This window comes from Trichechus manatus, unplaced genomic scaffold, assembly GCF_000243295.1.
Source record: "Trichechus manatus latirostris isolate Lorelei unplaced genomic scaffold, TriManLat1.0 scaffold00071, whole genome shotgun sequence".
NCBI classification, from domain to species: Eukaryota; Metazoa; Chordata; class Mammalia; order Sirenia; family Trichechidae; genus Trichechus; species Trichechus manatus.
In genome coordinates, this window is record NW_004444007.1 from 7,137,598 (window position 1) to 7,152,703 (window position 15,106).

General features: G+C 36.3%; 1 protein-coding gene across 1 annotated transcript in view; it reads left to right on the plus strand.

Moving 5' to 3' along the window:
- TET2 (tet methylcytosine dioxygenase 2) overlaps positions 1-15,106 on the plus strand; it is a 139,070-nt gene that overhangs the window by 112,641 nt on the left and 11,323 nt on the right. Inside the window, exons 7-8 of the mRNA XM_004380202.2 lie at positions 5,217-5,367; positions 6,333-6,422. Of these exons, the coding sequence (XP_004380259.1) occupies positions 5,217-5,367; positions 6,333-6,422 (241 nt within the window). The remainder of the gene's footprint in view (positions 1-5,216; positions 5,368-6,332; positions 6,423-15,106) is intronic.

Genomic DNA, 15,106 nt, shown 5'->3' on the forward strand with positions numbered 1-15,106 from the left:
CTTGTTCCTCTATCCCCAGTAGCTTTTGTACATTGATGGTTAGAGACCTAATAAATTTCAAGTTTTATGTATGTATTGGCAGAAATGCTCCATAGGTAATGTTGTAATCTTCTTAACAGTTCATACACATCAGCAGGCACATAATGTCTGCTTTGTCCCATTTTTAGTGATGTTAAGAGTGTTCAGTATGTCTAGGACTTGTCAGCTTGATCCATCAATCATAAAGTTCCCCATCAAATCATAAAGTTCCCCATCAAATTTTCACATGACGACTTAGAATACATTGACGATCACTGCCTGTTTTCATTATTTTGTTAGAGTTTCAAAATGGTAATTTTTTTATGTTGTATTAATTTATCTTGTGTAAATTAAAATTAATTTATTTTGCTCATACTTCTGTACTTGCATAAATTTGAATATAATCAAATTTTCAGTTTACATTATTTTTTACAGTTAGAAGTCCAAATGATAAAGATTAAGCATGTTATTTTAAAATTTGTTACACTGATGAACATTTTAATTATATTCTACTAATTCTAACAATATTTGACAGACCTTTATAGAAATAAAAATGATTATTAACAGCTATTTCATTTAATAAATCAACTTGAACTTACTCCACACTGGTATGCAGGATTTTTTAAAATTGAGATGTAAGTCACATACTATAAAGTTGACCCTTTAAAGTGTATAGTTTACTAGTTTTTAGTATAGTCACAGAATTGTGCAACCATAACCACCGTCTAATTCCAGAACATTATTATCAGCCCAAAGAGAAATCCCATACCCATTAGCAGTCACTCCCCCATTTTCCCCTCCCCTAGTCCCTGACAAACACTGACTGGACTTTCTGTCTTTCTGAATTTGTCTGTTTTGAGCATTTCACACTGACAGAATTGTACAATATGTGGCCTTTTCTGTCTTCTGTTACTTAGTTTTCAAGGTTCATCTGTGTTGTAACATCAATCAACACTTCATTTTTATGTCTGAATAATATTCCATTGTATGGATATATCTGTGTGTATATATATATAATTGCATATATATTATGATTTTTTAGGATTTTCGGTATACTGGATCATGTCATGTGTGAAGAGAGATAATTTTATTCTTTCTTTCCAATCTGGATGACTTTATTTCTCTTTCCTGCCTAAACTGTCCTGCTAGAACCTTCATAAAATGTTGAACAGAACTGGCAAGAGTATACATTCTTGCCATGTTCCTAATCTTAGAAAGAAAACATTCAGTCTTGCACCATTAAGAATGATATTAGCTGTGCATTTTTCATAGATGCTCTTTATCAGATTGGAGAAGTTTCCTTATACAGTTTTTTTTTTATTTTATTTTTTCATGAAAAGGTGTTAGGTTTTTATCAGATGCTTTCTCTGCATCTAATGAGACAGATGACCCTGGGTTGCTTTTTTTTTTCCTTCTTTTTTTACTCTATTAATAAGCTGTATTACCTTGACTGATTTTCATATGTTAAACCAACATTGCATTCCTGAGATAAATCCCACTTGGTCATCGTATATAATCCTTCTTCTATGTTGGAAACCCTGGTGGCACAGTGGTTAAGAGTTCACCTGCTAACCAACAGGTCGGCAGTTCGAATCCACCAGGCACTCCCTGGAAACCCTACAGGGCAGTTCCACTCTGTCCTATAGGGTCACTATGAGTTGGAATCGAGTCATAGTGTCATAGTCAATTCTGACTCATAGCAACCCTACAGGACAGAGTGGAACTGCCCTAGAGGGTTTCCAAGGAGTGGCTGGTGGATTCAAACTGCCAACCTTTTGGTTAGCAGCCAAGCTCTTAACTGCTGCACCATCAGGGCTCTGTCAGGGCAATACTAGCCTCATAAAATGAGCTGGACCTCATATCACCAAGAAAGCAGTGCCAGGAGCAGAGCACGTCCTCTGGGCTTGGGGTTCCTGCATGGAGAAGCCCCTAGACCAAGGGAAGATTTGTGTATTTCTAGGACTTTGTCTAATTCATCTAGCTTATCTAATTTTTTGGCAGATACTTGTTCTTAGTATTCCCTTATAATCATCTTTATTTCTGTAAAGTTGATACTAAGGTTTTCTGTTTCATTTTTGATTTTAAGAAATTTGAGTATTCTCTCCTTTTTTCTTGGTCAGTGTCTTAGTTACCTAGTGCTGCAAATACCACAAGCAGATGACTTTAAAGAACTGACATTTATTTTCTCACAGTTCTGGAGGTTAAAATTCCAAATCAGAGTCTCGGCCATGCCAATTCCTTCTGTGGGCCTCTCTCCTAGTTTCTGGTGACTGCCAGCAATCCTTGGTGTTCCTTTGCTTGTAGATGATACTCACACTGGCATATGTTCCATGCATAACAGTTAGTCTAGCTAAAGTTTTATTAATTTTGTTCATCTTTCAAAGAACCAACTTTTGGTTTTGTTTACTTTATTGTTTTCCTTTATCTGTCTCATTCATTTACACTCTAACCTTTATTATTTCTTTTCTTCTGCTTACTTTAGTTTGCTCTTTTTCTTATGCTTTCCTAAATTGGAAGGTTTATTGATTAGAGCTCTTTTTTCCTTTTCTAATACAAACATTTACAGCTATCAATTTCCTTCTAAACACCATTTTTTTTTACATCCCGTAAGTTTTGGTTTGGTGTGTTTTCATTTTCTTTCACCTTAAAATATTTTCTAATTGCCTGTATGTTTCTTTAACCCACTGATTTTTTATAAATGTGTAGTTTAATTCCCACATATTTAAAGAATTTACCAAATTTACTTCTATTACTCATTTCTAATTTCATTCCTTGACATTGGAAGACATACTTTGTATTATTTCTTTTAAATTTATTGACATTTGGCCAAACATATGGTCTATCCTGGAGAATGTTCTGTGTACACATGAGAAGAATGTGTATTTTCCTCTTGTTGGGTGGAGTGTTCTATACATGCCTGTTAGGACTAGTTGGTTTACAGTGTATTTCACATCTTCTATTTCCTCACTGATCCTCTGTCTGGGTGTTCTATTCATTATCGAAAGTGGGATATTGAAGTCTCAAACTATTGTTGAACTGTCTATTTCTCCCTTCAATTCTGTCCGTTTTGCCACGTGTATTTTGTGGAGCTCGGTTGTTAGGTGTTTGTATGTTTATAATTGTTATATCTTCTTGATGGATTGACACTTTTATCATTATAAAATATTCTTCTTTGTTTCCAGTAACAGTTTTGTTTTAAAGTCTATTTTGTCTAATATTACTCTAGCCACTCCACCCTTTTTGATTATTGTATTTACGACATATCTTTTTCTATCCTTTTACCTTTAGCCTATTTGCATCTTTGAATCCAAAGTGCTTCTTTTATACACAGAATGTAGTTGGATTATTTTTTTTGTACATTATTCCAATCTCTGCTCTTTAATTGGAGTGTTTATTCCATTTATATTAATGTAATTACTTCTAAGGTAGGGTTTACAGCTTCCATTTTGCTGCTTGTTTTCTAAGTATCTTTTTGTGCCTTTTTGTTTGTTTCTCTATTTCTCTGTTACTGCCTTCTTCTGTGCTAAACAGGTATTTTCTAGTGCACCATTTTTACCATTCTCTTTTTTCTAAGTGGTTTCCCTGGGGATTACAATTAGCATTCCAATTTAAAGTGATCTAGTTCAGATTAATACCAATTTAATTACAGTACTATACAAAAAAATTTGCTATGACATAACTCCGTTTACCCCCTCTCCTTTGTGCTGTTATCATCATACAAATTACATCTTTATACACTGTATGCCTAGCAACACAAATTTCTAATTATTGCTTTATGCAGTTTTCTTTTTAATCAGATAGAAGACAAAAGAATTACAAACCAACAAACAAAATATACATATACTCTATTTTATAAATTATTTACCTTTGTAGTTACCTTTACTAGTGCTCATTATGTCTTCATGTAGGTTTGAGTTACTCTTTAGTGTTCTTTCCTGAAGGACTCCCTTTATTATTTCTTAAGGCAGGTCTGAAAGCAATGTTTTTTAAAAAACATAAAAGAAAATAATTCTAGAAATGTCTTAATGTAGCATTTGTTTTTGAAGAACAGTTTTTGCAGGATATAGAATTCTTGGTTGACAATCTTTTTCTTTTAATACTTTGAATGTGTCTTCCTATTTCCATTTGGCCTCCATGGTTTCTGATGAGTCATCTGCTGTTCATCTTAGTGACAACCCTGGTATGTGATCAGTCACTTCCCTTTTTGCAGCTGTCAAGATTCTGTCTTTGTCCTTCAACAGTTTGATTATAATGTGTCTAGGTATGGATCTTTTTGACTTTATGCTAACTGGAGTTCATTAAGTTTCCTGGATGTGCAGATTCATATTTTTCATCAAATTTGAGAAGATTTTAACCATTATTTCTTCAAATATTCTTTTGTCCCTTACTCTCCTTTCCTGGGAATCCCATTGTGCATACACTAGAATGCTTAATCATGTCCTGCAGGTCTCTCAGACTCTTTTCATTTTTCTTATTTACTTATTTTTCTTGTTTCTCAGGCTGGATAATCTCAATTGATGCTTGCTTGCTTCCTTCCTTCCTTTGTCCTGCTCAAATCTGCTGCTGAACTCCTTTAATGACTTTTTCATTTCAGTTATTATACTTTTCAACTCCAGAATGATTACTGTTTCTTTATTATAACTTCTATCTCTTTATAGATATTCTCTATTTGATGAGACATTATTCTCATACTTTAGATTTTAGACATGGTTTCCTTCATTTATTTGAACATATTTAAAATAGCTGACTCGGTCTTTGTTTATTAACTCTAACACCTGTCTATTAAGTTTAACATCTGGGCTTCTATGCTGATATAAGTTACTCTTACAGGACAGTACTTGGAAAGAAGTGTGAGAGGAGCTTCTAGTGTACTAGTAAATGTTTCATTTCTTGGTTTGGGTGCTAGTCACTTAGGTGTGTTCCATTTGTGAATATGTATTAAGCTGTATAATTATGTGTACTTTCCTATATGTGATTATACTGCAATAAAACATTATTTTAAGAAAAAACTGTATTTTAAAGTCAATTGAAATAGCTCTTTTCTCCATGTGGTTATGCCACATATGGATACAGAGGCAGATCAGACTTCTTTTCAAACTCACTTTGCACTAATTGTTGCACGCAGACACTCAGAATATGAGGCTGGCTGCCAAGATAATTCTGTTCATACCCATGAATGTGGTCCTTTGATTCCTCAGGAGAACCTGTGCCTGTCAGGGGCTGGACCCAGAGACCTGCGGTGCCTCTTTTTCTTTTGGTTGTTCATGGAGCATGTACTACAACGGATGTAAGTTTGCCAGAAGCAAGATCCCAAGGAAATTTAAACTGCTTGGGGATGACCCAAAAGAGGTTAGTTTACTTCCTGTTATATAATATCTGTATTTTTCATAGAGAATTGATGAGAATAGATAAAATTAACAATATGACATATTCTGTTAAGCTCCCATTAACAGAGGGCAATTTAATCTCATAGATTAATCAACCAAATTTTGGCTAAACTATAGACACGTACTATATTATAATTTTGTAAAAAGTTCACATAATAATAACTTTGTTATACCAAAGTAATAAAGTTTAATCAGCATAAATTCTTCCTACCTGTGACCTCTTCTGTTTATTTAATGTTAATATATGCCATACTATAGCTCTGAGAATTTTATCCATATTTGAATCATCCAATAATTTCTAGTTGTTCTAAGACAGATTATTTCAGCTATTTGAAATGTTATTTTAATAAACATTTTTTAAATATAGAATTTGGAAATAGACTAATTAAGCCAAGCAAATCCTTTCAACAGCTCATCTTCCTTGGCAGCTAACTGGACAGACAGTAGAGAATGTGACCTCTTTAAGACCACATGGTTTCACTCTTCTAACCCAACAGCCAGCATAGACATATACTTATAAAATGCCAAATATCTGCATACTGGTTGCCGTCGAGTCAATTCCAGCTCATAGCAAACCTACAGGACAAGAGTAGAACTGCCCCATAAGAAGCGGCTGGTGGATTCTAACTGCCAGCCTTTAGATTTGCAGCTGAGCTCTTAACCACTGTACCACCAGGGCTCCAAAATATCTGCATACAGAGTAGAAAATCAGTTAATCTTATGAAAATACCAAATAGCTAGATAGTCGATAGTACACAAAAATAGGTGATAGTGTATACTTTTCACTTAGAAATAGTCATGTTTTTAAGATGCTTTAGTTAATAAGAAAGGCATTAAATATTGTGCTTTGGATCCAACATATGGGGAAAAATATTACTGATATAATAGATTTAGAATTTAATATGTAGAATTATTGATTTTACGTAGGAAGAAAAACTGGAGTCTCATTTGCAAAACCTGTCCACTCTTATGGCACCAACATACAAGAAACTTGCACCTGATGCATATAATAATCAGGTAAGTGGAAGTATTTATTGGCAATGATTGGAACTATTATTTATTTATGATTCATGATCTACTTATTTCCAAATGAATTTTGAAACAATAATTTTCCTGACTTTTTCTCTTCTTCAGTGTTGAAGCTATTGCAACGTTCTGTTTCTTCATATAAAAATTGCACCATCCAAAAGAGCATATTTTTGGTATTTTTATCCATAAAGATAATGAGATTTTAAGACTCACAAGCTGTTCTATCTACTAATCTTGTTCTCATATGGATAATTTTGTCTCTGTAAGCAGTCTTTGGTGTGGTCATTAATTTGAACTTAAACCATAGGTTCTAACCATCTATTAACCATTTTCATAGGATGTCCATAATTGAAAAGCTTTGAGCGTAAGACATTGTAAGTACACACACGTGTCCATATATGTCATATTTTGCTAGATTCTCTTCTTTTGCTTGGCTTTGGCTCCATGAAACAAGCACACAAAACATTTTTTTTTCTTCCCCTATCTTACATGTATTCTAAGTTATACCTACTTCAAAAAGCTAGGTAATTTTATCAGAAATTGCTCATGGAAGGAAGAAGACTGTAAAGTCTTCACTCTTTCAGTGACATCAACAACAAGCATCAAGTGAAAACCTATTACTAACCAGAGACTGTGTTTAGTCACCAGGGTCATATAGATGAAGAAGGCAGGTTCTCTGTCTTTAAGGAGTTCCTTGTTTAGAGAAAAAATAGACAGTAAAATAACAATTACAGAATAAAAAGATATCTGCTACGATAGAGGTATGTGCACATTTCTGAAGGACAAAAGGGATTATCCTGAGGGTATAGTAGAAAGCTAAGGGCATCAGTGGCTTTGGATGCCGTACAAAAATCTTTGAACATTATCCTGTAGGTAAGAAGGCTACCACTGGGTGTTTTAAGTGTGTGTTTGAGTGGAGGAGGTGAAGTGGTTTAATCTGTATTTTAAAAAGGTCACTCAGCAAACCAAATGAAATATAACCTACATATAATCTTGTATCGGTGTAAGATTAAATTAGAGAAGAATGAAGCTATTACAGTCATTGGACAAGAGATGTTAAAGTCCTAAACTAAAGAAACAGCAATAGTGATGGAGAAAAGGAAGTAAGTTTATGAAATATTTGCGGTGAAACTTATAAAACTTGGCAACAAATCAGAGGTGAATATAAGCAAAAGAGAGAATTCAAAGATATGCCCAATTCTCTCTTTAATACATGGTTCTATTAACTGGGAGAAAGCAAGTTTTGGGTTTTTGTTTGTTTGTTTTTTGAGGGGCTTGGGAGATGATGAATTTTATTTGGGATGTGTTGGGATTGAGATGGTTCTAGAATAATTAGATGGAGAATCAGGAAAAATTCAGACAGCACTATAGACTTGGGAATAATCAAAACGCAGGAAGTATTTGAAGTTGAATACATAGGAGCAAATGCAATTTTTCAGAGTGGACGTTATAAAAAGGAGAAGAGGCTGATGATGGGATTCTGAAGTACATCAACATTTTAGGGTTGGGTGGAGTAAGAGAAGCCAGTGAAGTAAATGCTGAGAGTAGGAATCAATGGGGTAGGAGAAAGATTTAAGGGAAAGAGGGAGACTGATAGAGGGAGGAATGATCTGGAGGTTATGGGAGGGTATCCAGAGATAGTACACAGTAGGAATAGGGATCAGGAGGTGTGAAGGCTGGTAATCTGGCAAACACTGTCATTTACTTGACAACATTAAAGACTCCAATGGGATTAGATTAGTTTACACAGCAGAGATAGACAACAGACCAATCCTAAATCATTATTTAGCTATTCTTTTCCATTGTGGACTTTTAACACTTTTCTCTCTCTCTTTTCTTTCTTTTCTCCTTTGAGGGATCCACCAGTTGCCACTAGCTGATTTTGACTCATGATTACCCCATGTGTGTCAGAGTAAAACTGTGCTCCATAGGGTTTTCAATGGCTGCTTTTTTAGAAGTAAATCACCAGGCCTTTTTTCTGAGGCACCTCGGAGTAGACTCAAACTTCCAACCTCTTGGTTAGCAACCAAACGTGTTAACCATTTGCACCACCTAGGGACTCCTATTGAGAAGACTAATTTAATTATAGTCAGTTTGTAAGTTGTTTAATTTCATAAATTAAGGTTTTAGAAATGTGTGTGAATGTCTGTGAAAATTATTTTAAATTCTACTAAAATTAGTGAGATTAATAGTTATTTTACAATCTTACCTATTTTAGTCAGTATTTCAGAAAAGTATAAAGAATGCTTTAGTATTGTTGTAAAGGTTTAATTCTGGAATAAACTAAGATATGAAAAGAAGAAAATGAACTGAGTCTATGTTGCTAGATTTAAAGTTTGGCCATTGTCTGTTAAATGAATTTTTTAATAGGTATTTTTTATCAAAGGAGTCCTTCAGTGGTATAAATGGTTAATGCTCTGAGCTACTAACCAAAAGTTTGGAGGTTCGACAATACTGGGGAAGCCAGCACAACTTGAACAAGGAAAGGTCATGGAAGCTCCATAGACACATCCTAACCCCAAGGGACCGAATTGCTGGGCGGAGGGCTGTGGGGACCATGGTCTCGGGGAACATCTAGCTCAACTGGCATAACACAGTTTATAAAGACAGTGTTCTACATTCTACCTTGGTGAGTAGCGTCTGGGATCTTAAAAGCCTGTCAGCAGCCATCTAAGATACTCCACTGTCTCACCCCTTTGGGAGCAAGGAAGAATGAAGAGAACAGGATACAAGGAAAAAGATTAGTCCAAAGGACTAATGGACCACAGCTACCAAGGGCTCCACCAGACTGAGTTCCGTACAGCTAGATGCTGCCCGGCTATCACCACTGACTGCTCTGACCGGGATCACAACAGAGGGTTCTGGACAGAGCTGGAGAAGGATGTAGAACAAAGTTCTAACACACACAAAAAGACCAGATTTACTGGCCTGAAAGAGACTGGAGAAACCCCGAGAGTATGGCCCCCAGATACCCTTTTAGCTCAGTGGTGAAGTCACTCCTGAAGTTCACTGTTCAGTCGGGGACTGGACAGCCCCATAAAACAAAATGGGACTAATGAGGCACAGCAGTCAAGGGACAAGTACTAGAAGGCAGGAGGGGACAGGAAAGCTGGTGATAGGGAATCCAAGGTTGAGTAAGGACAGTGTTGATGTACTGTAAGGTTGTTAACCGTTGTCATAGGGCAACGTGTACTAGCTGTTTAATGAGAAACTATTTTGTTCTGTAAACCTCATCTAAAGTGAGAATAGTAGCACAACTGGAAGAACGTAATTGATGTCACTGAATTGTGCATGTAGAAGTTTATGAAATGGTGTATCTTTGGCTATGTATATTTTCACCAAAAAAAAAAAAGATCCTCCAAGGTCGAGAAGAGAGAGTGTTGACATGCTGTGGGGTTGTTAACCAGTGTCATAAAACAATATGTGTACTGTTTAATGAGAAACTATTTGTTCTATAAACCTTCACCTAAAGTACAGTTAAAAAAAAAAAAAAAAGTTTGGAGGTTCGAGAAGCACCTCAGAAGAAAAAGCCCGGCAGTCTACTTCCAAATAATCAGCCATTGAAACTCCACAGAGCACAGCTGTACTCTGACACACAGGGGCTGCCATGACTCAACCGACTCAGAGGCAACGGTTGTTTTTTTGTTTATCGGTGGCATTAGTTGAGGTGGCGCAGTGGTTAAGAGCTCAGGCTGCTATCTAAAAGGTCAGCAGTTTGAACCCACCAGCTGCTCCTTGGAAACCCTGCTGGGGCAGTTCTACTCTGTCCTATAGGGTTGCTATGAATTGGAATTGACTCAATGGCAACATGTTTGGTTTGGTTTTAGTTGGGGAAAGGGACAAAACAACAAAACGTTGCTTTTCTTTTTATTCCTTTGACTCCTATTATAGACTGTCTAGGTTTTCTCATTTTTAATACCCCTCCTTCATGCCTATCCAGTGGACATATATCTGCTCTGATATTCTTCTATGGCTGCCTTACTGTTAAACTGTAGGCCTGAACTAGAAGATTCAAATCTCAAAATTATGTGCTATCCATGATATGTAGTGATGACATTTTAGACTGTTCAAGAGAACTTTCTATGATGATGGAAACGTTCTATGTCTATGCTGTTCAACATGGTAGCCTCTAGTCACGTGTGGTTACTGAGCACTTGATATATGCCTAGCGCAAATGAGCTAATGAATTTATACTTTTTAAATATTAATTTAAATTTAAATAGCCTTATTTTGGTTACCATACTGGACAACACAACTTTAAACCATCAGAAAGCCATGCATTTATAATTGTCTTCCAGCCATTGGGATGGATTTCCAGTAATCCATTTACAAACTGCTGCATAATATTTTTTGTGAGGTGGTATAAGTCTTAACAACAGACTGGATTTTGAGTACATTTGTATTCAAGAAACAGAATGAAGTTAACTAGACCACAAAACCAAAAAAAAACAAAAAACAAACCCACTGCCATCGAGTTGATTCCAACTCATAGTGACCCTACAGGACAGAACAGAACCACCCCATAGGGTTTTCAAGGCTGTAAATCTTCACGGAAGCAGGCTGCCACTTCTTTCTCCTGCGGAGCGGCTGATGGGTTTGAACCACCGAACTTTTGGTTAGCAGCCAGGCACTTTAACCACTGTACCACCAGGGCTCCCTAACTAGACCACAACATGGACTAAATAGTCACAAACCACACCACCATGAAACAGATTTGTGTAAAGCTAGATATAAAAATGTGCTATGGAACCCAGTGGTCAATAATATACAAGCCATCAAAAATTTTATCATGTTGGGAGTTCAGCTTCTAGTCAACATGATAAAGTTTTTGATGGCATAACAGGGACTAGCTTATGACAGAACAACAGGGACTAGATTTACCTTTAACAAGTAAAAAAAAAAAAATGGACAGGATCTCTAAAGCAATGGTTTTTAGACTTGGACAAAAAGCAGCACAAGACAGTGACATCAGAGAGAAGGTAAATAAAAAAAGGTGAACCCTCAGTTTACTTCCTGGAGAGAGTATTAGGAGCCAGAGCAGGGAGGAAAACCCAAATAGACCTCAGAGTTATCCTTGAAGAAACGAAGTTCAGAATCTGAGGAGGACAAGGTGGCTAGAATTCACAAGTCAGAGCTGCATAGAGGAATGTTCCAGAGATCTGCAGAGGGTTCTGCTTGAGTCTGAACAGTGCATGCATGTGAAGAAGCTACCTAGCTGGGGAGAAAATCATCATCAACAACAAAAAAAAACACAGCAGGCAGAACACAGGACCTGGAATAGTTCATTTTCCCACCAGCCAGTGGGGAAGACTTCCTAAACCACAAAGCATCAAGTAAAGTATTCAGAATGATACAGCTTTGGCAGTAGAAGCAAGCTAGCCATAGAATAAAAGCTGTTCTAGTCCCATCTAAAAATGCTTAAAAGCAAGCTTTAAAAGACTCAAACTGATTCCAAGTAATTTAACTGCATCTTAGAACAAAGGCTGTAAAAAATCCAACAACCAACAAAATTTATGTCTAGCATCCAATCAAAAATTACCAGACCTACCTAATCTCTAAAATCTACAAGAAAATCCAACACTTCTACAACAAAAAGACAAATAATCCAATTAAAAAATGGGCAAAGGATATGAACAGACACTTTACCAAAGAAGACATTCAAGTGGCCAACAGACACATGAGGAAATGCTTGCGATCACTAGCCATTAGAGAAATGCAAATCAAACCCACAGTGAGATACCATCTTATCCCGGCATTACTGGTACGAATCAAAAAAACTGTTAATAACAAATGTTTGAAAGGCTGTGGGGAGATCAGAACTCTTATGCACTGCTGGTGGGAATGCAAAATGATATAACCATTTTGGAAAACGATATGGCGCTTCCTGGGAAAGCTAGAAATAGAAATACCATATGATTCAGCAAGCCTACTCCTAGGAATATATCCTAGAGAAATAAGAGCCATCACACGAATAGACATATGCATACCCATGGTCACTGCAGCATTGTTCACAATAGCAAAAAGATGGAAACAACCTAGATGCCCGTCAACAGATGAATGGATAAACTATGGTATATACACACAATGAAGTATTATATAACGATAAAGAACAATGATGAATTTGCTTAGCATCTCATAACATGGATGAATCTGGAGGGCATTACGCTCAGTGAAATAAGTCAATCACAAAAGGACAAATATTATATGAGACGACTACTGTAAAAACTCATGAAAAGGTTTACACACAAAAAGAAACAATCTTTGATGGTTATGAGGGAGGGGAGGGGTGGGGTGGAACACTAAACAAACAATACATAAGTGGTAACTTTCATGAAGGGTAAGACAGTACACAATACTGGGGAAGCCAGCACACCCTGTACAAGGCAAGGTCATGGAAGCTCCATAGACACATCCAAACTCCCTGAGGGACCAAATTACTGGGTGGAGGGCTGTGGGGACCATGGTCTCAGGGAACATCTAGCTCAACTGGCATAACATAGTTTACAAAGAAAATGTTCTACATTCTACCTTGGCGAATAGCGTCTGGGGTCTTAAAAACCTGTGAGCAACCATCTAAGATACTCCACTGGTCTCACCCCTTCGGGAGCAAGGGAGAATGAAGAGAACAAATACAAGGAAAAGATGAGTCCAAAGGACTAATGGACCACAACTACCACGGCCACCACCAGTCTGGGTCCATTACAACTAGATGTTGCCCAGCTACCACCACCAACTGCTCTGACGCTCTGACAGGGATGACAATAGTGGGTCCTGGACAGAGCTGGAGACAAATGTAGAACAAAATTCTAACTCACAAAAAAAAACTAGACTTACTGGCCTGACAGAGACTGGAGAAACCCTGAGAGTATGGCCCCCAGACACTCTTTTAGCTCAGTGATGAATTCACTCCCAAGGTTCACCCTTCGGCCAAAGATTAGATAGGCCCATAAAAAATGAGACTAATGGGGCACAACAGCCCAGGGACAAGGACTAGAAGGCAGGAGGGGACAGAAAGCTGGTAATAGGGAACCTAAGTTCAAGAAGGGAGAGTGTTGACATGTCGTGGGGTTGTTAATCAGTGTTATAAAACAATATGTGTACTGTTTAATGAGAAACTATTTGTTCTGTAAACTTTAAAGTACAATAAAAAAAAATTTTTTTTTAAATGAATTAGGTTTTACAAATTCCATCATACCCAAGGGTAATCCTATCCCCTCTGGCAAAGATGTAATTAAGAGCAGATGGCCACTGGACACAGGAATGGCTGGAAAAGGGAAATATACAGGGATCACTCAAAGGTCCACTTTGGGAAGCGTATAAATTGTTACTACTTTTTAATACCATCTTACACTATTTTTAAGCATTTTCACAACAATAATATAGAATTGGAAGTCAAAGTTACTGGAAAAAAAAAACAGTATTTGTATAAAAAAAAAAAAAGAAATTACCAGACCTACAAAGAAACAATTACGACCTATAAAAACAAGGAAAGAAAAATCAATCAATAGAAATAGTCCCAGAAATTACACAGATGATAGAATAAGTAGACAAGGGTATAACAGTACCTATCATAAATATATTCCATATATTCAAGAGGCAGGTGAAAGCATGAGCATGATAAAGATTGGAAGATATTAAAATGTCCAGATTGAACTTCTAGAGATGAAAAATATATAATATCTGAATAAAAGTACACTAGATGTAACTAACAGCAGATTGGTGAACTTGAAGACATAGCAATAGAAACTATCCAATATAAGACACAAAGAGAAAAGACAAAACTGAAAAAAAAAGAAGAGATGATCAAAGACCTGTGGGGGACAACATTATACTAATCTATATGTAATCAGAGCCCCAGAATGCAGTTGAGTGGTTAGAAAAATATTTAACTAAATAATGGCCAAAATTTTTTCAAATTTGTTAGAAACTACAAAGCTACAGATCTCAGAAGCTCAGCAAACCTTCAGTGCTGGGGGGTGGGGGGTGGAAACGGAGAAAACTACACTGAGGCACATCATAATCAGCTTCCTTGAAACCAGTGATAAAGAGAAAATCTGAAAAGCAGCTGGAGAAAAAGGACATATTATGAATAGTGGGGGAAAAGAGATAATAAAGACAGGAGACTTCATGTTAGGAAAAAAAATGCAAGGAAAAAAATAGAGAAGCATCTTTAAATTACTAAAAGACAAGCAAACAAAAACTTGCTATGAATCCAGCAATGTATAGCCAGTGAAAACAACTCTCAAAAGTGATCTTTTCACACTCACACAAAAGTTGAAAGAATTCATCAGCAGCAGACTAGCACCACTAAAAATATTAAAGTCCTTCAGGAGAAAGAAAGAAAATGATACCAGATAGTAATCTGGGTCAACACAAAGGAATGAAGAACATCAGAAATAGTAAATATGTGGGTAAACAGACTTTTTCCTTACTTTTAAATTTTCTTTACAAGATAACTTGCTATATTAAAAATACAGTAACAATGTATTTTACAGCTTATAACATACAGAAGTAGCACAAAGATGGAAGTATATTATAGTAAGATTCTTATACTATACGTGAAGTGGTATATTACTTGATAGTAGATGTGAGAAGTTAAATAATACACTGTAAACCTATTGGCAAGCAGCCACTTAAAAAAAAATGGCTAAGACTAAATTCCTTCCCCCCTA